Below are 24636 nucleotides of genomic sequence, written 5' to 3'. Positions count from 1 at the left end.
TTTCCCTGAAGACTGATTGCGTGGGAGCCATTGAACGAGTTTTTACTTGATTCACAGAAACACTACAGTCACCACAAAATGTGTAAATATAAAAACAATAATGCCTCCTGGATGAAGTTAGTCTGGACGGAACTAAATACCAGGTAGAATTAGAATTGTTTATAAAGCAGACAACAGGAACCGTCTCTTCAGAACAGGTGGGTGGCTCTTAAAAGAGCCGTTGGTTCCGGTATCGTTGGGTCGGGATGAGGTTTAGCCTCCGAAGCCGTACAGGGTTCGGCCCTGCCTCTTCAGAGCGTACACCACGTCCATGGCGGTGACGGTCTTCCTCTTGGCGTGCTCGGTGTAGGTGACGGCGTCACGGATGACGTTCTCCAGGAACACCTTGAGCACACCGCGGGTCTCCTCGTAGATCAGACCAGAGATACGCTTCACTCCGCCGCGGCGAGCCAGACGGCGGATGGCGGGTTTGGTGATTCCCTGGATGTTATCACGGAGAACTTTACGGTGACGCTTGGCGCCTCCTTTACCGAGTCCTTTACCTCCCTTTCCTCTTCCGCTCATGTTTGCTGGTCTTCAACAAAGTCGAATATGCAATTTTTTCGCAGGCACTGTGTATTTACAGCCTTTCTGCGGACGTAAAGGAAGAAGGATGATAGGTTTGGTGGGCGGGGCCAGACTCAACGGTCCTTCCGACAGATGACCAATCATGTACAAAAACGCCACAATTATGAGAAAGTCCAAGAAGTTGACAATAGATATGTCACTTTGTCCTTTTTGTGACGCTCAAAAGTGTTTTAAGACTGAATCCGTAACAAATTAATTCGAACTCAGTTAAAGTGAATGATTTCCTTGTTATGTTGCCTTCAGTAAGATGTACTAAAAGGCTGATTTTATGATCAGACCAGCTGTGGATCATTTGCTGAGGTATGAGGACTGAACTTGCTAAAATCAGAAATCATATAAGGCTCAATCAATATATTCATATGCCATTAAATGCAACAAAATAATAAAGTAATAATCCACATAGGAATTTGTGAAATTATATAAAGTGACCCAAGTAGTTCTTTTTAAAGATCAGTCTTTTACATTTATATTAATTCAACTATGTAACTGCTACTCACATTTAATTAATTTATCACTTAATTTCAGCTTTTTCCACTATTTCTTTCCCCAAAAATATTCCCGTTTCCTCACTTTTCTTTATTTCCATTGCAACTTGTAAAATGATGAATGCCTACTTTGTGTCATTCTTGCTGTGGTCCATGTCATTTACTTTATATGCATCTTTATCAGAAATGTCAACAGACTCAGCAGCTTTATTCATCTGACAGTCCACACTGTGACCTGGTAACTCTTGTGCCATCTGTTGACTGTATTTCTTGGATTGAGTCATATTTATATTGTAATGTAATAATAAAGGGCCGAGTGTGTGTTTATACTGACAATGATAACCAGGATTAAACTCTTTCTGAAGGTGTGTGTGGCTCTTAAAAGAGCCTTTTGTTGGACGGTAGTTCGGACAGGTGACAGCTTACTTCTTCTTGGGTGCTGCCTTCTTGGCTTTGGGCTTGGCGGTCTTGGGCTTTGTGACTGGCTTCTTGGTTGCGGGCTTCTTAGGTGCCTTCTTCGGGGACTTGGCCTTGGGGCTCTTGGCTACCTTCTTGGGGCCCTTGGCTGTCTTCTTCGGGCTCTTGGCTGAAAGTTTCTTTACCTTCTTAGGTGACTTCTTGACAGATGTCTTCTTGACTGCTGCTGTCTTGGGCTTCTTAGTCGCTGTGGTCTTCTTGGCTGCGGGCTTCTTGGCCTTCAGAGCGGGTTTCTTTGCCGGCTTCTTGGCTTTGGGAGCAGCTGCCGTCTTAGCCAACTTGAAGGAGCCAGACGCCCCGGTTCCCTTGGTGCGGACCAGGGTGCCCTTGTCCACCAGACCCTTAACAGCAATCCTGACGCGGGACTTGTTCTTCTCCACGTCGTAACCTCCGGCTTTCAGATTCTTCTTCAGGGCGGCCAAAGACATACCATTGCGGTCTTTGGAGGCGCCGACAGCGGCTACGATGAGTTCCCTGAGGCCGGGGCCGGTCTTCGGTTTGGCCACACGCTTCTTCTTGGCTGCTTTAGCCGGAGCGGCGGCTGGAGCTGGAGCGGCTTCTGCCATTTTATTAGTGGAGTGCTTCGTCTCAGTTCAATCCAACACGAGAGTGTGTGATCTGGTGGAGAGCGAGGAGCACAGGGCTGTACTTAAACACACCATGAGAACCGTGGAGAGTCAACCCCACCGCGGCTCCTCGCTGCTGTCTGAGCTTCGTGTCACTTGTGTTTTCTCCTCATCAATAAAAGACTTTAAACTAAAGGTGGGAGAGGTGCCGCGGGCTGACAGTGGTGGAGCAGACAGCGGACTCGTGTCTCTTCATGTCGAAGTCATGTAAAGCTCTGATGGTCACTGCGTTTCGTTCGGGGAGCCTCCAAATCTCACACATTCGCCGTCGTGTCCAGCGCTGCTCGGCGACTTTTCCCTCTCATTTCTCCCCAAAAGTGTTGTAAAATGCAACAGAGCTCCGTCAAAAGCTGTTTTCCAGCTGGCTCAGATGTGTATCTAGGGACTCGAGGTGAAAACAACCAGCGGATGATGATCAGTTTTTCATAAAATGAAGTTATTCCGGTAGCAGCAAACACACTGACGATGGCCGAGCACAGACTTCCTATCAGAGCTGCTCACTCAGGGTGTGAACACTTCTGCTGCTGGGAACGAGATTCAATATCAATAAACTAGTCATGTGTCTAATAGTGATGAACATAGTGATAGTTAAATAAATTCTGTCTGATACAGCGCTGCAGGTTTCTACACTGTTTTGTGATCCTTTATCATTTGGAGGAAACAGAAAGTGAGGATCTGGCATGTGTACCCTACAGAGCTCACATGTACTCTTTTGATTTTGACAGCAGCTTTACGAATGGAGCTGATTCTGACAGTAATAAACACACATGATGAGTTCAAATTAATCAAACTGAACCTCTTTTCAGTGCACCAGTGTGTAACATTTAATAGGCTAAACATGTATTTTATGTGATTAGACTGTTATACCCAGATGTCGAGTCTCTGGAATGGGTGCAGTGCCAACTGTGCAAGGGCTGGCTGCACAAGGGTTGTGATGGAAAGTGCTATAAATATCTCAAAAATAACTCATTTAACTGTGGATGCACAGATATGAATGACAGTCCAGGGTACTACTTGTTAAATATCTGTATGTAGTGTCACACAAATCAGATGACAGACATACTAAGCCTGCACTTATCAAAGAGTTCAAACAGTTTTGACCCACAAGTAATACAATCACATTTTCATCACAACATGTCAGCTGAATTATCTTCCTGTCTATAATCTGGAGATGCTTACTGATAAATAGTATTTAGAGTCACAGTGGCTGAGTGATGCCTGTTTTTTTTGCACTATCTGCTGGCAGTCCTCATTTTTTTTCATCATTTTCACCTGCAGGATAACGGGTGCTGTTGAGAAAGGAGGGATTCTTGCAGTTTTTTCCAAGGATCAGATCAAGGTAACTTTTTAATAGACTGTTGTAAGTAGTTACATTCTCTAACAGTGATTACATGTTCACCCTTTAATCTTTGGTTTCAGAGCTTGTATCACGGTCTACTCAATAGAACAATCCGCTCCAATAGGATGTTCCTATGACAGCAGCCATCCGCGTCAGTTAATTTGCAACAGCACTTAAAAGTGAGGACTCTGAACCTTAGTGACCAGCGGGTAAATGAAATTGTCATCAGTTTTTCCACATAGATATAACAAAGATTAATTTACTGATTTGTACTTTTCTTTCCAACAGATCTTTGAGCTACTGAGGGTCACTGAGGAGGTCACAGGTGTAGGAGCGTGGATAAAGACAGGGGAGATAAAACTCCTGGATTTTGTGTTCGATGTTATTCTCCCAGAGGTAAGATGGTCAGTGGAAGGAAATTATTGGGTTATTGTGGTCAATATGTTATTCCTTTGGAAAACATGAATATAAAACAAAGTAGGATTGAATCATTTACTGTAAATACGACTGCAGGCAGAGATAATGATGGCCAGTGTGACCCTATTTTTGGTCTAAGCCCCCTAGAGGTCATGATGTCCAGTGGAAGCCTGATTCTGTTTCATTTTATTATTTCAGCTTTCAGTGTTTAGTGTGTGAATGTATTTCCCTTGTTTTATTTAAAAAGTCCAAGTCAAGTTATTAATGTTGCCAGCATGATAGTGTAGTGTTGTGTTTAACTGTATTCCAGAAATAAATTAGAATTAATAGAATACTGACAATCTGACAATAGGAAAGTTTAATTATTACAATCATTTAATAGTTACACATGAAAGACACAGGAACTCCCGGTTCTGTCTGGGCCACTGTGTTGCTCATGATGCTCCTCTGATCCCTGGTGGGTGAGGAAACGACCAGCAGGACTGATACATGCACATAGCTCAGATGAACCACATACACTCTACCCGGACGTGTCGATCCTCCAGTACAACGGCTAGAGGAAGAAGCTACTGCTAACGTGAGTTGTTCAAAAACTTTCCTTTTAGTAAACTCTGTGTACACAAATAATGTTGGTATAACGCTGGTGATACTACGAACAAAGTTTCATGTTGTGTCGAGTCTTCTGTTTGAAAAATACAGATTTTGATGCTATCGTAAATGTGCCCCATGCACTCCCATTGACAATTAGTTTGAGCCGAAAACGAAAATAGGGTCAATCTTAAAAAGTGCCTCTTTCGTCGTAATCATGCTTTTACACGCAGGTTTGACTCATATACATTCACAGAAAAAGCCTAGGTTGCATTTTCAGAATTAGAAATCTTTTAATGTCCCGCAGACGAAGAAATTTGCCACGGCAGTGACAGAATATTACAAGAAAAAAAAACAATGAAAATAAACAATATAATTAGAAAGGGAAGCAATAAAATAGACATATATACATATTTACATGATATAGTGCAAAATTAACAGCATTTTTTTATACACATATTTTAAATACAAATAATAAATGTGGGTGTTAAGGAAATTGACCAAACAGTGCAAAAACTGAAATGACTTTTGTACAGACTTTTGGCGAGTGTCACTTTAAACGTCATCAGGAAACAAGTTCAGCTGCAGAAAGAGAACCTTCATCACTAACAAACCTATGGTTACACATCTGTTCCTTGGTCCAAATCTCAAGGTGACTGTGCATTAACAGTGGCCACGTGGAAACTTGGTGACAACCTTTCCCCGTCAATCAGATCTGACCAATCTGTATGTTTTTTTTCTAAATGGCTGCTGAAAACTAATTTCTAAAAGGTAAGCACCTTTATAAAGAAATATAAATGTGTGTATTTTCTTGTTTGTTAAATAGTTGTGTTGGTGCATGTATGTATGTATGTATGTATGTATGTATGTATGTATGTATGTATGTTACACTATTATTAATCTTATTTTTAATGTACTATGGCAGACTACCTCACATTTACTGGCAGGAACCTGCAGAAACAGATGGTCAGTGTACAGACTGGCAGCAGTTAGGAGAGAGAGGAAGCAGACAAAGTGTGCAGGCCACGCTGCCCTGAGATAACAGGAAGTGAAGAGGGATAAATCAGAGAAACTGTCTCTGTGTGGGATTGGTTACTTTGAAATATTCTCTCCAATAGTTGATCCGCTTCAGCGCGGGAGTCTCTGTGTGCTGACGTCACTCCAGCGGTGTCTTTATAAAGCCGCTGCTCGCCGTCAGACAGCATCGATTCTGTACCTGTGAACTCAGAGGAGACAGTTCAGCTACAATGGCGAGAACCAAGCAGACAGCCCGTAAATCCACCGGAGGTAAAGCTCCCAGGAAGCAGCTGGCCACCAAGGCCGCCCGGAAGAGCGCCCCGGCCACCGGCGGAGTCAAGAAGCCCCACAGGTACCGGCCCGGTACCGTGGCTCTCAGAGAGATCCGCCGCTACCAGAAGTCCACCGAGCTGCTGATCCGCAAGCTGCCCTTCCAGCGCCTGGTCCGGGAGATCGCCCAGGACTTCAAGACCGACCTGCGCTTCCAGAGCTCCGCCGTCATGGCTCTGCAGGAGTCCAGCGAGGCTTACCTGGTCGGTCTGTTCGAGGACACCAACCTGTGCGCCATCCACGCCAAGAGGGTCACCATCATGCCCAAAGACATCCAGCTGGCCCGCCGCATCCGGGGAGAGAGAGCTTAGACTGACCCCAGATCTGTAACACCACAACGGCTCTTTTAAGAGCCACACACTTACACTTTAAGAGTAACATGTTCTGGCCATTGGTGAAATGAATCTTTATCACAACAGATAAGCAATACGAATTAAAGTGAACAAGGTCAAAGTTACATTATTCAATACCCAAGAGGCGTTGAATCTTATAGCATTTTGACAAATCATGATACCGGGAATCTAGTGTTGAGCTCCGTTGCAGTCTTATTACGGCGTTTAGCACATAGCCTGTTATAAAAGTTACTTGATGCGTGAGTAACGTAGTGTGTGAAGCCCACGTAACATGAGGAAGAGGAATGCTGCCTTTAGTTTCAGGTGGGTGGTTCTTAAAAGAACCGTTGTTTTTGTTGAAGTCAGGTGAAGGACTTTACTTCGCCTTGGCGGCCTTCTCGGTCTTCTTGGGCAGCAGAACTGCCTGGATGTTGGGCAGCACGCCACCCTGAGCGATGGTTACACCGCCGAGCAGCTTGTTGAGCTCCTCGTCGTTGCGGACCGCCAGCTGCAGGTGTCGGGGGATGATCCTGGTCTTCTTGTTGTCCCGGGCAGCGTTTCCAGCCAGCTCCAGGATCTCAGCGGTCAGGTACTCCAGCACGGCCGCCAGGTACACGGGGGCGCCGGCACCGACACGCTGAGCATAGTTGCCCTTCCTGAGGAGCCTGTGGACACGACCGACTGGGAACTGGAGCCCGGCCCGAGAAGAGCGAGTCTTCGCCTTTGCTCTGGCTTTTCCTCCTTTGCCGCGTCCAGACATTTTCGTTTGCTGTTCTTTTTCAAAGCTAGAAAGAGAATATGCCTTTGAGTCGCCGAAAACGGTTTTATAAAGCAACACAGCTGCTCTGTGATTGGCCACAGTGAGCGTTAACATGGTTGTCCAATCAGAAAAGAGCTGGTGTTAAGTTCCGGCATTAAGTACATAGCTTCCGCTTTGATTGCCTTTAATTTCAAAGTAAAACGTGGAACGTGATTGTACCGGAAATACCCTAACCCTACGACAAACATATGTGTTATTCATGACACAAATCAAGCTTGATCAATACATTATTTGTCTGTCTTTATATACTAACATACAAAGTTTTTTGTTTGTTTCTGAAATAAGGTCCCATGGGGTCCACCAAGATGGGTGTGACTTCAGGTCTCACACTGCAAGTTCAAAAGTACCAACACCACACTGTAAAAATACTCTATCATAAACAGTTCTGCAATGAACATATTAACTTGATGTACCTAATATAAAATAGAATAACAAATACATTAAATAAGAAATATATGAGATAAAACAAAATCAGGAAAATACAAAAAGTTATATCACACTCTGTAATAATATATAAGATGGCGTAAAAGTTGAAGTTGTGGAACTATTTTCTCATTGTCAAATTATTTTTTGTATAAAAAAAAATCTGATTTTGTAAAGTAACTAAAGCTGTCAGATGACTGCACTGAAGTAAAACTCACAGTCTTTCCTCCTGACTTGTAGTACAGGTTCTCGGACAGTGGGTGGCGGTACACACACTTTTCGTCCGTTTGCGATCAACACAGCGAAGAAGAAGCTAATGACAACATGCTAAAACATCATGGCTAACACTTGAAGTTATCTTCACGCGTGCCAGCGGTTAAGCCTTTTCACGCCATGTTGTTACGGTGAGTCATGTCCACTTAAAAACGGCCGCCAACCGATTCTCCCACTGCAAGCTTCTTTTTGTCTGAGATGTATATTTATTTCTGGCTAGCTGATGCTAATGGGTGTGGTCTGCTCGGTAACGGTAGCAACGTTAGGTTGGCATGACGTTGCTGTCAGTGACTGCTAAAGGACTTCAGATATAAAAGGATAAATATGTATAGAAATGAATGTGCTAGTTGAGTAACCGACGTTTGTAAAGCTTAATAGGACTCCAGCTGTCTATCCACCGATGATCCACTCGCGTTTGCTAGTAGCTAAAGTTTCTAGCTTTAGATACCAAATTCCCTTTAGAAACCTGTAAATTTTAAGTTTACATGTCTATACAAACATGACAAGAATGACTTAAATACTTTTACACCATTAACAAGAGCCTCTCTTAAATTCGGCATACACTCCATGCACAGCAAGACTCAATTAGAGAGATTTTCAGCTTAAAGAATATGTTTCCTTGTCATTTATTCTTACAATCTGTCCACTAAAATGCATCACCAATTTGACTTCAATTCATTGAGCATGTCAATCGCATTTACAGGCTTTTTGTGATTTGTGCTCAACACAGTTTGAATGAACTCATGTTTATAAAGGAAGCTTCCAATATGGACTAATTTTACAAGCATGTTAATGTTTGGACACGTCTTCAGCTAAAACAGTAAATACTGAACATGGGTGCATCATATTAATGTGGAAGTATATGGTAGTAGCCTTATGGATTGAGATCAGTACCATCCCAACAACAATGATCTCTGCAGGGCAGTTGCTATGTCTTTACTTAGGTACAACTCTGGATTTAAGATGGGTTCATATGTGTGCTGTCTGGAATAAAATCCAATTTCAATCTGTTAAAAAAGATGCAGTTCAACCTTTCCCAGGCTGCTGTGTCCTGTAGAAGTCACTTTAATGCCACCAGAGGTCGTAGCAGAGTCAGATATGATTTTCAACCATTTTAAATTATTCAAATTCACAGAGAAATTAAATGTTTTTTTTTTACCCAGCATACATAATGGATGTTGACTGGTGCAGCTCTAACTCCATTTCTCTTCTCTACAGCCTAATATGGATGGAGTGAACATCGTCGTTCTTGCTGTTGGAAGATGTCTGGACGCCTGCTGCCTGCTGCTCGACCTGGTCATCAGGACGTTCAGCTGGCTGTTTCGCGTCCTGTCTGGCATGTGTGCGTCCCTCCACAACACGCTGGTCGTGCTGAGCGGATCCACTCTGGTCGAATACTGGAACTTTGCTCTTTTCTCGTTCCTCACAGCCAGCGAGGCTGTCTCCAGTGCAGCCTGTGGAGCTGTGCACATTGTTGAGGGCTGGCTGCAGATGCTGGGAGGAGTGTTTGAGAGTTTCAAAATGGTTGGGCACCTCTCCTGTCATGTTGCGTGGCGCATCAAGGATGTGCTGCACCGCGGGCTGATTTCAGGGAGCTGCTTCCTTCGTCAGACGTGCGAAGGCCTCTGCATCGCGCTCAGCCTCGTCCTCTACTTTGTCAACACTGTGGTCAACATCGTTCTCATCAGCATGCAGAACTGTCTGTCTGTGCTGGCGGGTGTCTGGGAGGTGGTGGCGGACCCCGTGCACAAAGTGGTGGAGCTGGCACTGACTCTGCTCACCTTCCTCTACAGCTGTCTAGTCGGTGCCTCTGTGCTGCTGTGGACGCCCTGCCAGCTGCTTCTGGATTTCCTGGGAGGACTGGGACGTGTCTTCTTCACGGTTTTCATGGTGGACTCACACGGCCTGCTCATCACAGCAGTTATCATCTCGGTGGCTGTGCTGTTACTGAACCCCAGGCTTCCTGTCCTCGCCAGACAGCTGAGTCTTTATTTGGTGAACATGCTGCCAAGAGCTCGTGGTGTGCAGAGGATCCAGGAACAAGCTCCAGCCAATCAGGAGGTCAACACCAGGACAGCACAGGAAGTGGGCACAACAAGGTTGCCGCACACTGATGCTTTAATCACTGAGATCAACCCGCAGTCAGCGAATGAGCCGAGCCCACCGGACTCTCAGCAGGACCGCAAGTCAGCGAGCTGCAGCAGGACGAGAATGTCCCGATCGAACTCCACCCTGACAGAGGGCGGCGGCCCCCCCACTGATGGAGAGCTACTCCGCCTGCTGAAGGAGCAGGAGGAGAGGAAGAAGTGTGTCATTTGTCAGGACTTGAGCAAGACGGTGCTCCTGCTGCCCTGCCGTCACCTCTGTCTCTGCCGGCACTGCGCCGACATCCTGACCCAGCGCCGACACGCCCAGCAGCGCTGTTGTCCGCTCTGCAGGCAGCCGATCACACAGACCATGGATGTCTTCCTCTGACGGGTGATGGATCAGAGAACTACTAACTACAGCACAAGACAAACAAAGGAGCTATAGTCACTTTTTTTTGTAAATTCTGGGTGTGAGGTTAAAGGAACAGGTCATTATCTCCTCAAAATCCACAAAACATCCACAACATCCACAAAACATTTCTGTAGCTTCACAGTAAAACATTCTCCAAAACAACTGAAGTAGCTGGGAAGTTGTTTTAAAGTGTTAAAAACAACCATAAAAACATAAAGTGGCTCCATACAGCTCGTCCAGTGATACCAAAGTGTCCATGAGTCCCAAGATCCCAAATTGATTTGTTATTTATGTCCTTTTTAAGCCAAAATCTTCACTGATGTTGTTAAGCTACAAGTAGTGTGTACATGAGCTCACCGGCGTGTTGAGGGTGTTAACAACATCTCTTCAGATCAGTCTGGGATCTCGGGGGTTCTGGAGTTTTGGATCACAACAAACGATCTGTATGGGTTGGGTTGTTTTTTTCATGCTTTAAAGTTGCTTCAGTTTGGGAGAGTGCTGCAGCGCTATTTTACTGTCAACCTCCAGAAATGTTGTTTGCAGACTTCAAATCTTCACCTGGCTTTCCATCAGCATGGGCGTGAGGAAATAATGAATGAATGTTCATTTTTAAGTGAACTGTTCTTTTAAAAGCTTTTGAGCCGATTTGTGTCTGTAGAATCGAGTGCCAATTACTGGTATGTTTATTTATTTGTTTATGTTCATTTAGTCTTTGGCCTAATGTTTTCTAATCCAAGGCGGGAAACTTCTGTAATTTAACAGTATTTTTGCATCCTGCTTTTAACACTTGAAATGATATTAAAAAAAAATAAATTAAAAAAAAACATTCATCTTATTTAAGTTTGCCATCGACTTTAAAATGCCAAAACAAGGAGAAACTCTTAAATGAAGTGTGGATGCTCATTTCATAACAGCTGAAGTGATTGGCTGCTGATTATTAACACTGGATCAATACAGCTGAGGATTTGTGCCAAATACTTTGCGACTGCTACGATTGTTTCTGTAATTTTATCTAAGTTATTTATATTCTGAATATTTATTTATTAAAAGTTGTCAGAAATGTGTAAAGATGAATATCAGCTCTGGATGTTGGACTTTGTTTTCTTGGTAAAAGAACCCAGTAAAAAGCTGGAGTTTAAACTTCATTCCTTTTATTTATTCATTACTTTGTTCTCATTCCCACACATGTAGAAATGTCCTTCACTTGAGCTTTCAAACTTCAGCTTTTCTATTCCAGTATTTTAAGAAGAAATGTCTGACTGAAGCGATTTCTTGTGAAGAAGGTGAACAATTTATAATCTACCCAAGTTATGGGAAGTCATGTCTTCATATTTATTACGTAACCATCAATAAACACACTGGCTGATTTGAAACTGAAATATTTCTTAATCTCCTTTTATTCAGCCTGTGTGGTGTTATTTTGTTTTTATTGTACGTACAGGAAACATTTTTGGAATGTTTGTTTTTGCACTTGTGTTTCTTTTTTTTCTTTTTATACTCCTGACTGACCTTAAATTATTATTATTATTAGTAGTAGTAGTAGTAGTAGTAGTAGTAGTAGTAGTAGTAGTATTAAACAGACAGCGGCAGGGACAATGAGGAAACGATGCCAACGTTGACTAAACACAAGGCTTCATGTTTTTTGAGCAGTGTTGAATTAAAGAAAAATAAAACACATTTGAAATTGAATGTTACTTGTTTTTATTTTATTTATCACATATATCATGCGTTGTGATCTGGGCCACAGTGAAAAAAATATGAGTGAATATTCTGAGACTCTTTTTCAGCAAATATTCATTCACGCTACATTTTTTTACTGACTACATCCCATTTTGAGTGTTTTGGATTTGAAGACAATTTTATTAGTTATAACAGATAAATTAGATTGAATGCAACATATTAACTAAAACAGCATAAAATGCAATAAAGTAAATATTCAAATAAAACATTGACAGAAGAACATAAGAAAGTACTGTTTTAGTGGATAAAGTTGAAAAATAACTGAAATAAAACGAAATAACAAGATTAAATTTAAAATGTATCTTATTTTCATCTTTTTCTGCATTTTATTTTGAAAAACATGAACCCCTGTGTTTTGTTTTTATAAATTATTGTCAAAAAAGCCAGATTATATTGAACACTATTCCATTTGTGAAAGCATTAAAAGAAGTAAAACATCCAAGAGGGTCAACAGTTTTTGTCGACAATGTTTGTATGGTATAGACCTGACAACAATGTTTTTTAAAAAAAAGTCAAATCAGTGTTAGTGAGCTCTTCTGTCCACCTGAGAAAACTCAGATATTTGCCATCAACTTGTACAGAAAAAGGGACTGAAAACTGAAGTTTTGTGTTTGTGTTGTAGCTGCCTTTATACAAACCTGCAATTCTTAAATAAGGAAGAAAAACAATCTGTCTTGAATGTTTAAAAAATGGTTCTGGAAAATGAAAGATGGTGTTCCTCAGTCAGTGAGAGGCAGCAGATGGTTTCTGGTAGATGACTGAAGTGGAGACATCCTCACTCTGATTCTGAGAAGCTTTCAGAAACGTCCTCCTCCGTCATCATGATGACGCTCCTCACGGTTAGTTGAGTTTGTGGCAAACAAGCTGCAACAGGACTCACATTAAACACTGAGCGATGGAGGTGGCTCGGGCTCGTGGTGCCTGCGTGGTCCAGACTTTCATCACTGGGTGACGTGGAAGGAGTGCTCCGATCTTGTACTTGTTCTAAAAGTACTAACATCACACTACGGATATGCTCAGTTATCAAAGTGCCTCTAAATTTGGACAAGCAGCTCTCTCCATAAGAGGTTGTCAACTCCGCAACACATCAGCGACTGATGTGAAAAACTTTTACTACAAGGTTAAGTGCCGGCTAAAACAAAACCAGCTGAACCACTGAAAGCTGTATCTTTTATGTTTTACTTGTTAGAAGGACAAGGGATGGAAACTGGCAGCACATGAGTTACATGCTTTGTACTGAACCTATGTCAAAACTCTATTGTCCCTAATGAATTAAATCAAAATAAATACGAGTTGTGCATTCAAAGCTTCACTTAAACCTGAAACAGAGAATTCTAGTCAAAATGCTTTTTGTTTCTTTATGCACTTGAAGAAAAAAGTCAAAATACAATTTTGTGCAGCTGCCTCTTCCAAGCTTGTGTGAGCTAAAAGAGAAATAATGTTTTTGTTGTTACCAAAGCCGATTCTGAAGAACAGCCTCACTATTTCATCTACACAAGGCATTTTGTTGAGGTGGTCTAACGCACTGATTGATGTAGCATCAAAAGGTCGACTTGAATCTCAAGTTTATTCTTGACATTTCGACTGTTCCCTGGATATTTTCAACACGTTCCCTTTGCAGCCACTTTTGTGGCAACAGAACCAGGAATTTAAAGCCAAAGCAAATGTTTCCTAACCCATAAACCTCAACAGAACTTAAGCACAGACATTAAATTGAAAGTTGAAGTAAAAGAAAGGTAATGTTTCAACATCTTTGATAGAAACAAACCTTGCAACATTTATTCTTTATCGCAATTGATATGAGTCACTTAGAGTTCTATACAATATTCTCTCTATTTTAGCTCTGACTTTGGTCTCCACCACCTCTGATGGAAAGTATCTGTCTCCTCAAATGCTAAATGTTCCACCATGTTCAGCAGCTTGTCTCTAACTGTGTCTGTTTTCATGTAGCTTTTTCCTTGAAAATGTCCAGACAGATAAACAAAGAGCTGAAAGTCACATTGAAGCTCTGTAAAGTTTCTCTTCGGAGACAACTTTCACCGCTCCACAGTAAAATGATCTCAGTTCCTGTTGGTCTGCTGAGATCACCAGAAGCAGCAGGAGGCTGATTGACGATCAATGTCCGCTACAAGGTGATCAGATCATGTGGATCATTAGCCTCCGTTTGTTTTACTAAGTGCTGCGAGCGCTCAATCAGAAGTAACTGAGTCTCTCATTGTGTGCTGACTGAACTGTTCACACACACACACAGAGTGGTGGGCGTGTCCAGGTGGAGGTGATGGAGTATAAAATGAGCGGAGGCCTTCTATTCGTCCTCACACCAACCAGCCTTCAGCTTAACAACTCCTTCTCCTCATCACAGTCACCTGGTCCATCTCCTCCTCCTCCAGCTCTATAGGTGAGTGTTTCTCCTCCTCTTCCCCCATCTCTGACTTTACAGGTGATTTTTTTCTCCTCTTCCTCTTCTATTTTCTCAAGTGATGAGCTGTCCTCCTCCTTCTCCTCCTTCTCCTCCTCTTGCTCGTGCCTTCTACACTTCCACTTCCTCACCCTCATCCTCCTCATCATCTGTCTACCATCTTTTCCTCCTCTGACAACTTTCTCCATCTACTTCATCTACTTCTTGATCCTTCCTTTCTCACTCTATTGTCTTCCTCTCCTTTTATCCTTTTATTAACACTGTCTGAGATATTTACAATGATCCTTGTCTGAAACTCATGAGATGATGTTTTAAAACAAAATGTTTGTGTCTGTGTGTTCAGTTTTCATCCAATATGGCGGCTCTGTGGCTCCAGTCTGTCTCTCTCCTGGTCTTACTGGTCGTATCATGGCCGGGCTCCCAGGCCGCTGCACCCCCACAGCACCTGTGTGGCTCCCACCTGGTTGACGCCCTTTACCTGGTCTGTGGAGACAGAGGCTTCTTCTACAACCCCAGGAGAGATGTTGACTCTCTGATGGGTGAGACCTCAGACTAAAAACCTTCACACCATCAGTAATTACACAACAGATGCTCAGTATTAGTGTTAATGTTCATGTAGGATGATGACTTCCTGTTTGTCTTGTCAGGTTTCCTCCCACCTAAAGCAGGTGGAGCTGCAGCGACGGGCGGCGAGAACGAGGTGGCAGAGTTCGCCTTCAAGGACCAGATGGAGATGATGGTGAAGCGAGGCATCGTGGAGGAGTGCTGCCACAAACCCTGCAACATCTTTGACCTGCAGAACTACTGCAACTGAACGGTGCTTAGCCTGGCTCTGGTTAGCCTAGCCTGGCTTAGCATTGCTTAGCTTCTTGGCTAACTTAGCCTGAACTGAGAGCTGAGAAAATGGATGAAATTATTTTTCCTAGAAAATAAAGTTTTGTGAATTGAGAGAAATCAAGTTGTGTTTCTGTCTTGACTTCAATCAACAGACCAAACTCAAGATGAGGGAATATGGTTGATTCATGAATCATAATTGAAGGTGTGATCACCTGTAGTTTACTGCGGTCAAATAAAAAGTGAACTCCAACATCAGCAACATCATCAACAGCAACTCCAACATTAGAGCAACTGATGTATCTTGTTACAGTGCACTCAAACAAATTCAGGGTGTTTTAAATAATAACCGTAAAACCTCCATCTGGTTTCATGCTGCATGATGGCAGATAGAAAGATTTTGGGTATCACAGGGGAAGTGCAGGATGTTGAGAGCTTTTAGGCCCATTTCTTTTCATTTATTTATTTATTCAACACGATAGGAGCGCTTACGCGCTGAGGACAAATGCTTTACACACTTTATTTCTGCCTTTCCCTTCAGTACAAAATCATTGCAGGAAATCTATCATTGTATTATCGATGCAGACTCCCTGTCGGGGGGCCACAGGGGGGTCCAAACTCAGAGTTATGGGGGCACTGGCCCCTGTTGGCCCCTGTTGGCCCCGTTGGCCCTGCCCCTAGAACCACCCCTGGGTGATAGACTTCCGCAGGCACAGACAACCCTGCACACCAGTGAACATCCAGGGAACTGACAATGAGATGGGGACATCTTGAACACACTGCAGCAACAAATAAGAAAGGTCAGAGCAGACTCCATCAGCTGAGGAAGCTCAGGTGCTCTCTATGATTCTGGTGGCATCAGCCATTTTCTACGGAGTAGTCTGCTGGAGCAGCAGCATCTCGGCAGCAGGCAGCAGGAGACTTGATAAACTTACAGAGAAGCTGTCATCGCTGCTGGTCCAGCAGTCCCACCCCCTGCAGGTCACTAACACAGCAGTGTACAACTCCTTCAGTGACAGACTGATAAACCGTGTGTGAAGGAGAGGTATCACAGGTCCTTCCTTCCTGCTGCTGCAGGCTTTACAGCCAGCGCTGCTCCCAGTTGAACTCACTGTGCATTGGTCAATAGAAAAGGAATTCTGATTCTGAACGCACTGTATATCTGAATAAACATGATAAAGCTTTTCATTAAACAACTGTACCAATTTCAAGATTTAAAACCAACTCATTTCTAGCAAATATTATTACGAATTCCACCTTAAATTCTGACATATTTTCATGATATTCTTTTCAGTGTATTTGAAGTTTGTAGAAAGTAAAACACACAAAAATTCATTACATTACATACATTCATATATTTTACAGAACATCAATTCGAACAAACAAATCGAACAAAAGCTACTATGGTGTAAATAGTGTGATCAGAACCGCATGAAGGTCACAGTAAAGACTCAGGCTACTCTGAATTGCAGCGTCACAAGCTTGAAGCTTGTTGCCTTTCCTCTTACAAATAAATAACAATCTTTATCAACAGTACCAACACCCCAGTACTTTTTTCCAGTAAATGATCACTGATCCTGTGTTTGTGTAGCCTTCTTCCACTGTTCCCCAAGGATAAACTGAACGGCAAAATCTCTGATAAATTAATCACTGATTTGATACATGAAACAGAGTCAAGAGCCAAAGCACAGTACACATTAAGTATCAGACCCCTGTCTGACCCCTGTCCACCGCCGAAAGTGCCAACAATAGGCACAGACCACAGAGCAATGGAAGAAGGTGGCCTGGTCTGATGAATCCCGTTTTCTTTTACATCATGTGGATGGCCAGGAGCGTGTGTGTCGTTTACCTGGGAACACATGGCACCAGGATGCACTATGGAAAGATGGCAAGCCGGTGGAGGCAGTGTGATGCTATGGTCAATGTTCTGCTAGGAAACCTTGGATCCTGCCATCCATGTGGATGTTACTTTGACACGTACCACCTACCTAAGCATTGTTGCAGACCATGTACACCCTTTCATGGAAATGGAACTTCTTGATGACTGTGGCCTCTTTCAGCAGGATAATGCGCCATGCCACAAAGCAAAACTGGTTCAGGAATGGTTTGAGGTGTTCCCCAGATGTCAATCCATTCAAGCATCTGTGGGATGTGCTGGACAAACAAGTCCAATCCATGGAGGCCCCACCTTGCAACTTACAGCATTTAAAGCAGGGGTCTCAAGCTCGCGGCCCGCGGGCCAACTGCGGCCCGCAGGACGATAGTTTGTGGCCCCCGCCTTCATATGAAAGTTTAATGTTAGTGCGGCCCGCGGGTTTGATATGAATGCTGTCCTGATTTATGCTTCTCTGTATCCGTCGGTATGCAACGACGCAGAGCCCTCTGCGTCATGGCGTACCCTCTCCGACCCTCTCTCCGTCAGCTTACGAGCACCTCCCCAAACAAGAGAGCTCACGGAGACCGCATCGCTCTGATTGGTCCGCTAGAGTTACCTCATTTCCGGAATCCCGATTTGCCGGCCGTATTCCTTCCACAACAATAACGTCGCCACTCGTCTCCTCTTTAGTTCTCGTCTCAGTATTTACAATAAAAATGTCGATCAGTTCCAGTTCCAACAAATGTCTTCTCCGTGTCTCCATTGTTCGTTGTTGGTAGAGGAACGAGGCCGGGCCGTAAATAAACTAGTTGATAATCCTAACGGAAAGATACATATCACCCTCTATTGTTAGCGCTAGCTCCATGCTAGCCACGAGCCGAACTTTATTAATAACTTTTAATTTATTTAATTTAATGTTAAACTATATTCAACATTGTTGGGCACCACAAACACTTCGTGTTTCTATGGTTTCTGACCTTCAACCAATCACGAACTGTGCCGTGCTTGACGTCATATGCAAGCGCAGGACCCCAAGCCGATCTGGCGCCGGCGGAAATAACACACATTGCAGAAATGACGTTCTCCGTGTGTCGGCTAAACACTGAAACTGAAACGTCAACGCGACAGTGACACGAAGTGGAATTATATGTTCCATTGTTGTTCAGAAAGTTAAAGGTTAAAGAACTGTTAATACAGACATTTGAATCTGAATAATAATAATTAGATTTCTCTAGTCAGCAACTATATGTTTCTTAAGTCTTCTATATCTGCTGTATTATTATTATTATTATTATTATTATTATTATTATTATTATTATTATTATTATTATTTTATACATATTATTATTATTATTATTATTATTATTATTATTATATTTAATATATAAATATATAATAATGACACCATATATCAACATTTTTATATGACATAAAAAATTTTCTTCATGTCATAAGACATGACATTTTACGAATACGACATTTTATTTATTTATTACTGATTGATTTATTTATTTTCTTTTTAATTCTTCATTTGTTTATTTTTTTCATCTTATTTTGTGTTAAAAAATAAAAATAAAGACATTTGAGAACATTGGAATGTTTTTATCAGAGCTTTTCTTGTGGAAAACCTGATGCGGCCCAGCCTCACCCAGACTCTGCCTCCAGTGGCCCCCAGGTAAATTGAGTTTGAGACCCCTGATTTAAAGGATCTGCTGCTAACATCTTGGTGCCAGGTAACACAGAACACCTTCAGGGGTCCAGTGGAATCCATGCCTCAGTGGGTCAGGGCTGTTTTGGCAGCAAAGGGGAACCAACACATTATTAGGCAGGTGGTCATGATGTTATGCCTGATCGTGTAAGATGAAATGTCCAGACTTTGCCAAGAAATACCTGAAGACAGATTTTTCAAAGATTTAATGGACTGATGAGATGAGAGTGACTCTTGACTGACCAGATGGATGGGCCATGGAAGTAAAAGACGAAGAAGAAGAAGTAATAGACAGTAAAGAACTAGAAGAAGAAGGTGAACTAAATGAAAGTCGAACCAAAAAAAATGTAAGTTTCAACATCCATGTTTTATAGAAAAATACCTTGACAACATTTGTTCTTTATTGCGATTGAGCTGAGTTGGGGTGAGTAATTTAGTCGTGTTTCTGTTCAGTATTTTCTCTTTTTTAAATCTGATTTTGGTCTCCACCACCTCCTGAGGAAAATATCTGTCTCCTCAAATGCCAAATGCTCCACTATGTTCAGTAGCTTGTCTCTGTGTCTGTTTTCATGTAGCTTTTTCCTTGAAAATGTCCAGACAGATAAACAAAGAGCTGAAACTCATGATGAAGCTCCATAAAAACGAGTTTCTCTTCAGAGACAACTTTCACCGCTCCACAGTAAACTGATCTTAGTTCCTGTTGGTCTGCTGAACTCACCAGAAGCAGCAGGAGGCCGATTGACGATCAATGTTTGTCTACGAGGTGATCAGATCATGTCGGATCATTTGCCTCCGTTTGTTTTACTAAGTGATGCGAGCGCTCAATCAGAAGTAACTGAATCACTTATCGTGTGCTGACTAAACTGTTTCAACACACACATCTGAGCAGTCCAGGTGGAGGTGATGGAGTATAAAAAGAGTGGAGGCCTTCTGTTCGTCCTCAGACCAACCAGCCTTCAGCTTATCTGCTCCTTCTCCTCCTCTTCGTTACATTCACCTCATCCATCTCCTCCTCCTCCAGCGCTATAAGGTGAGTGTTTCTTCTCCTCTTCCTCCTCTTCTGACTCTACAGGTGAGTAATTCTCCTCCTCCTCTTCTATCTTCTCTAGTAATGAGCTGTCCTCTTCCTCCTTCTCCTTCTCTTGCTCATCTTTCTACACTTCCATTTCCTCACCCTCATCCTCCTCCTCAGCATCTGGCTACCCCACTATCTTCTCCTTCTCTGACAACTTTTTTCCTCCGCCTCCATCAAATGTCAAGATTAGCTCTCTTCCTCAAGTAGTGATCATCTATGTTTTCCCCTCCTCCACCTGTGTTCTCCTCCTTCTCTTCTTCCTCAACTGTTCCTGTATTTGTATTCTCCATTTCTTCGTCTTTTTGCTCCTTCGTCTTCTTGTAACCTCCTTCCATTCGCTTTCTTTTGTCCTCCTCTATTTATGTCCTCTACACGTTGTCTGAGATAACAACAGCGCCCCTCATTTTTGGCCCTGCTTGAGTTTTCAAAATCAGCCAAGAATTAAGGGGAAAGAAAGAAATGTGTGTTTTACAAAAATTGTTGTGTGTTCAGCTCTCGTCCAGAATGGCGGCTCTGTGGCTCCAGTCTGTCTCTCTTGTGGTCTTACTGATCGTATCATGGCCGGGCTCCCAGGTTGTTGCGGCCGAACAGCACCTGTGTGGCTCTCACCTGGTCGATGCCCTTTACCTGGTCTGTGGAGAGAGAGGCTTCTTCTACAACTCCAAGAGAGACGTCAACCCTCTGATGGGTGAGACCTCAGACTTAAAACCTTCACATCATTAGTAAATACAAAACAGATATTCAGTGTTAGTGTTAATGTTAATGTAGGATGATGACTTCCTGTTTGTCTTGTCAGGTTTCCTCCCACCTAAAGCAGGTGGAGCTGCAGCGGCGGGCGGTGCGAACGAGGTGGCAGAGTTCGCCTTCAAGGACCAGATGGAGATGATGGTGAAGCGAGGCATCGTGGAGGAGTGCTGCCACCGACCCTGCAGCATCCTCCACCTGCAGAACTACTGCAACTGAACGGTGCTTAGCCTGGCTCTGATTAGTCTAGCCTGGCTTAGCATGGCTTAGCTTCTTGGCTAACTTAGCCTGAACCCCGCCATTCCCCCCTTCACCCAGAAGCGCGGCAGCGCTGTCCTCTTTCTGTAAAACCAACTGCTGTCAAATTAAGTATTGAGAAAATGGATGAAATTATTTTTCCTAGAAAATAAAGTTTTGTGAATTGAGAGAAATCAAGTGTGTTTTTGTTGTGGTTACTTTTATTTTTAGTACTTTCTGTCATGACTTCAATCAACCGACCAAAATAAGGGCATGTTGGATGATTCATTAAGCACAATTTAAGGTGTAACCGTGTGCAGTTTAAGGTCAAATAAAAAGTGATGAACAGCAACTCCAACATTAGAGCAACTGATGTATCTTGTTACAGTGCACTCAAACAAATTCAAGGTGTTTTAAGTAATAATTGTAATACCTCCATCTAATTTCATGCTGCATGATGGCAGTACTAGAAAGATTTGGGGTATCACAGGGGAAGTGCAGGATGTTGAGAGCTTCCAGGCCCATTTCTGTTAATTTATTTATTTAATCATCACATGATAGGAGCGTTTAAACACTGAGGAAGGCAATTATCATCTTGGATATAATATTTATGTCAGTGAGATATTTCAGTTTTTCCTTTTGAAAACATTTGAAAAACAACATGTCATAATACAATGCAACATGCAACATGATATAATGTGAAAAAAGTGAGCAACCAGGGCAACCAGTGGAAACCCTCGTAGTTAAGACATGGGGAGTCTGAAGAGGCTCTGAGGGACTGCTTTGACTCAACTGTGTGGGAAGAACTGTGCATTACTCATGGGAACTTTAACAGGCTGCATAAAGGACTACATAAACTCCCGTAGGGATAACACCGTACCCACAAAGACTATAGTGTTTTTCAAACAACTAAAGCTGGATTTATCCTGACATAAAGGCTCTCCTTAAGGAGAAAAAGTGGGCCTTTAGGTCAGGCAACAAGGAAGAGTTGAAGGCTGTGCAGAAGTAGCTGAGGAAGAAGATCTGAGAGGGGAAGAACAGCCACAGGAGGAAGATGGAGGACCAGCTACAGCAGAGCAACGTCAGTGGAAACCAGACTCTCAGGCTGCCAGGGATCAGACGTGGGTGAACAACCTGTACCTACCCCCTTCTCCACTGCATTCAGCTCGCAGGCACCCCCCACTGACATTCACCCCCCTCCTCCAATCTGTCTCTCTTTGCCATCCAGGTGAGAAACGAGCTGATGACGATTAAGGCTGCGGGAAGACTGAAGAGCTGGTGATGGACCTCCACAGGCACAGACAACACTGCACACAGGTGAACATCCAGGGAGCTGACAATGAGATGATGACATCTTACAAGTACCTGGGAGTTCACCTGAAATATATACTGGACTGGACTGATCACACTGTAGCAACATATAAGAAAGTTCAGAGCAGACTCCAACTGCTGAGGAAGCTCAGGTCCTTTGGAGTGCAGGGGGCAGAAGAAGAAGAAGAAGAAGAAGAAGAAGAAGAAGAAGAAGAAGAAGAAGAAGAAGAAGAAATCTGCAGTGTTTTATCAGATCAGCCATGAGGGGGCAGCAATGGACCACCATCAATCGCACCAGCGTCAGGTGTCTTATTGTTTTCCTCCTCCACCTGCGTTTGTGCGTTCAGTCGCCCTCGTCCATGAAGTCGTGCTCACCTGTTAAATCTCTGAGAAGAGCTGCTGTCAGGTGAACTACTGTCACAGAACTGGGCCTGATGTACCTGCAGAGATAAAGAAGTGCTGCTCGGTCGGTAGACAGTTTGGAGGATCCTTCTTCATCGATGTGGAGACACTGACTGAAGTCCAGCTGGTGTTTCTGTTCCCTCAACACAACAACACGATGCGAGAAGTTCAGCTGAACAATGAGACGTGCAGGAACGGTAAGACGAACCTCTCTAACACTCCTCTTTTATATGATTCCTACAGAAACATGGAGGGAGATTTTAGTACCACACATCTCTGTTGATCTTATCTGCCTGTCTATGTCTCTGGAGTCTTTCCTCCTCATATTTATTTCACTAATATAAAGAAGAAAGTGCTGTTGGTAAGGATGACCAAACAAGACAGTAGGCCTCACATTTTAAAGAAGTCGACTTAAATCTTGAGACATCAGTTGTTTTTTTTGACATCTCTACTTTTTTCTTGAAGTGGATAATGGAAGATAACACTTCATCCTCTAATTGTTTTCCCCGCCCCTCGCTCTAATACTCTTACAGTTTTAGCAGCATTTAGCAGCCCACACTTTCCTGCTGTGATGCAGGAGTTATGTTGGTGGTGTTACAGCTGTTCCAAAGTGCGTTTCAACATTTATAAGGATGGAACCTCTGGATATTTGTAACACTTTGGGACAGTTGCCAGTCAAAACTAACCATGACTAAGTCTTTTTTGTGTCTAAACCTTAACAGAACACAAGCACAGGATAAGGATGTGCAAATGAAAGATGAACTAAAAGAAATGTAAAGTTTCAACATCCCTGAATACAACGTTTGCTCTTTACTGCGATTGAGCTGAGTTGGGGTGAGTAATTCAGTCGTGTTTCTGTCCTATATTTTCTCTGTTTTAGCTCTGATTTTGGTCTCCACCACCTCCTGGGGAAAATATCTGTCTCTTCAAAAGCCAAATGCTCCATTGTGTTTAGCAGCTTGTCTCTGTGTCTGTTTCCATGTAGTTTGTAGCTCATGTTTCCTTGAAAATGTCAACTTTCACCGCTCCACAGTAAACTGATCTCAGTTCCTGTTGGTCTGCTGAACTCACCAGAAGCAGCAGGAGGCCGACTGACGCTCAGTGTTTGTCTACAAGGTGATCAGATCATGTTGGATCATTTGCCTCCGTTTGTTTTACTAAGTGATGTGAGCGCTCAGTCAGAAGTAACTGAATCACTTATTGTGTGCTGACTAAACTGTTTACACAAACACACACACACACACACACACACACACACACAGAGCTATGGGTGTGTCCAGGTGGAGGTGATGGAGTTGTAACCTCCTTCATGAAAGATGATGACTTCCTGTTTGTCCTGTCAGGTTTCCTCCCACCTAAAGCAGGCGGAGCTGCAGCGATGGGCGGCGAGAACCAGATGCAGACGATGGGGAAGCGAATCCAACCGTTCAGTTGCTGCCACCGACCCTGCAGCATCTCCGACCTGCAGATGTACTGCAACTGAATAGTGATTAGCCTCGCTCTTAAGGCAAACTCAGTCTGAACCCTGCCTTTCCCTCCAGAAGAGCGGCAGCGCTGTCCTCTTTCTTTAAACCAACCACTTTCAAACGAAGTGCTTAGAAATTAATGAAATTATTTTTCCTAGCAAATAAAGTTTAGTGAATTGAGAGAAATCAGGTGTTTGTTTTTGATGCGTTAACTTTTATTTACTACTTTCTGTCATGACTTCAATCAGCTGACCAAAGTCTAAATGAGGGCATGTTGGGTGATTCATGAAGAACAGTTCATGGTGTGACCCCGTGCAGCTTCAGGTCAGATAGTGATAGTGACACCTACATCTGATTAAATGCTGCATGGTGGCAGGAGCAGAATGATTTTTGGTGTCAGGTTGTCAAGATCTTGGTTGTAATATTTATGTCAGTGTGACATTCACAGTTTTTCCTTTTGAATGAATTTGCAAAACAAAATGTCTGCACCGAGACAAAATGTGAAAAACATGAAAGGGTCTGAATGCCCCTTTATGCTCCACAGCACGTCTCTAACTGTGTTTGTTATGTA

The 24636-nt window shown here is 43.0% G+C and overlaps 7 protein-coding genes and 2 long non-coding RNA genes across 10 annotated transcripts; 6 read left to right on the top strand and 3 right to left on the bottom strand.

Moving 5' to 3' along the window:
* Positions 1-198: 198 nt before the first annotated feature.
* Positions 199-614, bottom strand: LOC119031609 (histone H4). The gene has a single exon (XM_037120198.1). The coding sequence runs from the start codon at positions 562-564 to the stop codon at positions 253-255; it is 312 nt and encodes a 103-aa protein (XP_036976093.1). The 5' UTR covers positions 565-614; the 3' UTR covers positions 199-252.
* Positions 615-1480: 866 nt separating this feature from the next.
* LOC119031596 (histone H1-like) lies at positions 1481-2225 on the bottom strand. Its single transcript, XM_037120180.1, has one exon. It carries the CDS (start codon positions 2153-2155, stop codon positions 1535-1537), a length of 621 nt encoding a protein of 206 aa, XP_036976075.1. The 5' UTR covers positions 2156-2225; the 3' UTR covers positions 1481-1534.
* Positions 2226-3519: 1294 nt separating this feature from the next.
* LOC119031615 lies at positions 3520-4051 on the top strand. Its single transcript, XR_005078652.1, has 3 exons — positions 3520-3554; positions 3635-3733; positions 3843-4051. It is a non-coding gene; the product is annotated as an uncharacterized LOC119031615 (long non-coding RNA).
* Positions 4052-5753: 1702 nt separating this feature from the next.
* Positions 5754-6266, top strand: LOC119031602 (histone H3). Its single transcript, XM_037120186.1, has one exon. The coding sequence runs from the start codon at positions 5807-5809 to the stop codon at positions 6215-6217; it is 411 nt and encodes a 136-aa protein (XP_036976081.1). The 5' UTR covers positions 5754-5806; the 3' UTR covers positions 6218-6266.
* Positions 6267-6563: 297 nt separating this feature from the next.
* Positions 6564-7043, bottom strand: LOC119031600 (histone H2A-like). The gene has a single exon (XM_037120183.1). It carries the CDS (start codon positions 6996-6998, stop codon positions 6615-6617), a length of 384 nt encoding a protein of 127 aa, XP_036976078.1. The 5' UTR covers positions 6999-7043; the 3' UTR covers positions 6564-6614.
* A 665-nt stretch (positions 7044-7708) lies between these two features.
* Positions 7709-11942, top strand: LOC119031595 (E3 ubiquitin-protein ligase RNF26-like). Its single transcript, XM_037120179.1, has 2 exons — positions 7709-7885; positions 8973-11942. The coding sequence occupies exon 2, from the start codon at positions 8979-8981 to the stop codon at positions 10227-10229; it is 1251 nt and encodes a 416-aa protein (XP_036976074.1). The 5' UTR covers positions 7709-7885; positions 8973-8978; the 3' UTR covers positions 10230-11942.
* Positions 11943-13877: 1935 nt separating this feature from the next.
* On the top strand, positions 13878-15362 carry LOC119031607 (insulin). The gene is made up of 3 exons (XM_037120195.1): positions 13878-14391; positions 14756-14951; positions 15060-15362. Exons 2-3 carry the CDS (start codon positions 14768-14770, stop codon positions 15224-15226), a joined length of 351 nt encoding a protein of 116 aa, XP_036976090.1. The 5' UTR covers positions 13878-14391; positions 14756-14767; the 3' UTR covers positions 15227-15362.
* A 4178-nt stretch (positions 15363-19540) lies between these two features.
* LOC119031608 (insulin-like) lies at positions 19541-21071 on the top strand. 2 transcript variants are annotated; one of them, XM_037120196.1, is made up of 4 exons: positions 19541-19593; positions 19720-19860; positions 20398-20593; positions 20702-21071. In XM_037120196.1, exons 3-4 carry the CDS (start codon positions 20410-20412, stop codon positions 20866-20868), a joined length of 351 nt encoding a protein of 116 aa, XP_036976091.1. In that variant the 5' UTR covers positions 19541-19593; positions 19720-19860; positions 20398-20409; the 3' UTR covers positions 20869-21071. The 2 variants fall into 2 exon arrangements, with proteins under 2 accessions (XP_036976091.1, XP_036976092.1); XM_037120197.1 differs by lacking the exon at positions 19541-19593 and having other exon boundaries at positions 19704-19860.
* Positions 21072-22599: 1528 nt separating this feature from the next.
* LOC119031618 lies at positions 22600-23693 on the top strand. The gene is made up of 3 exons (XR_005078655.1): positions 22600-22796; positions 23322-23433; positions 23633-23693. It is a non-coding gene; the product is annotated as an uncharacterized LOC119031618 (long non-coding RNA).
* Positions 23694-24636: the final 943 nt, after the last annotated feature.

The sequence above is a fragment of the Acanthopagrus latus genome, chromosome 13 (genome assembly GCF_904848185.1).
Source record: "Acanthopagrus latus isolate v.2019 chromosome 13, fAcaLat1.1, whole genome shotgun sequence".
NCBI lineage: Eukaryota > Metazoa > Chordata > Actinopteri > Spariformes > Sparidae > Acanthopagrus > Acanthopagrus latus.
This window is presented reverse-complemented; position numbering and strand designations above follow the sequence as displayed.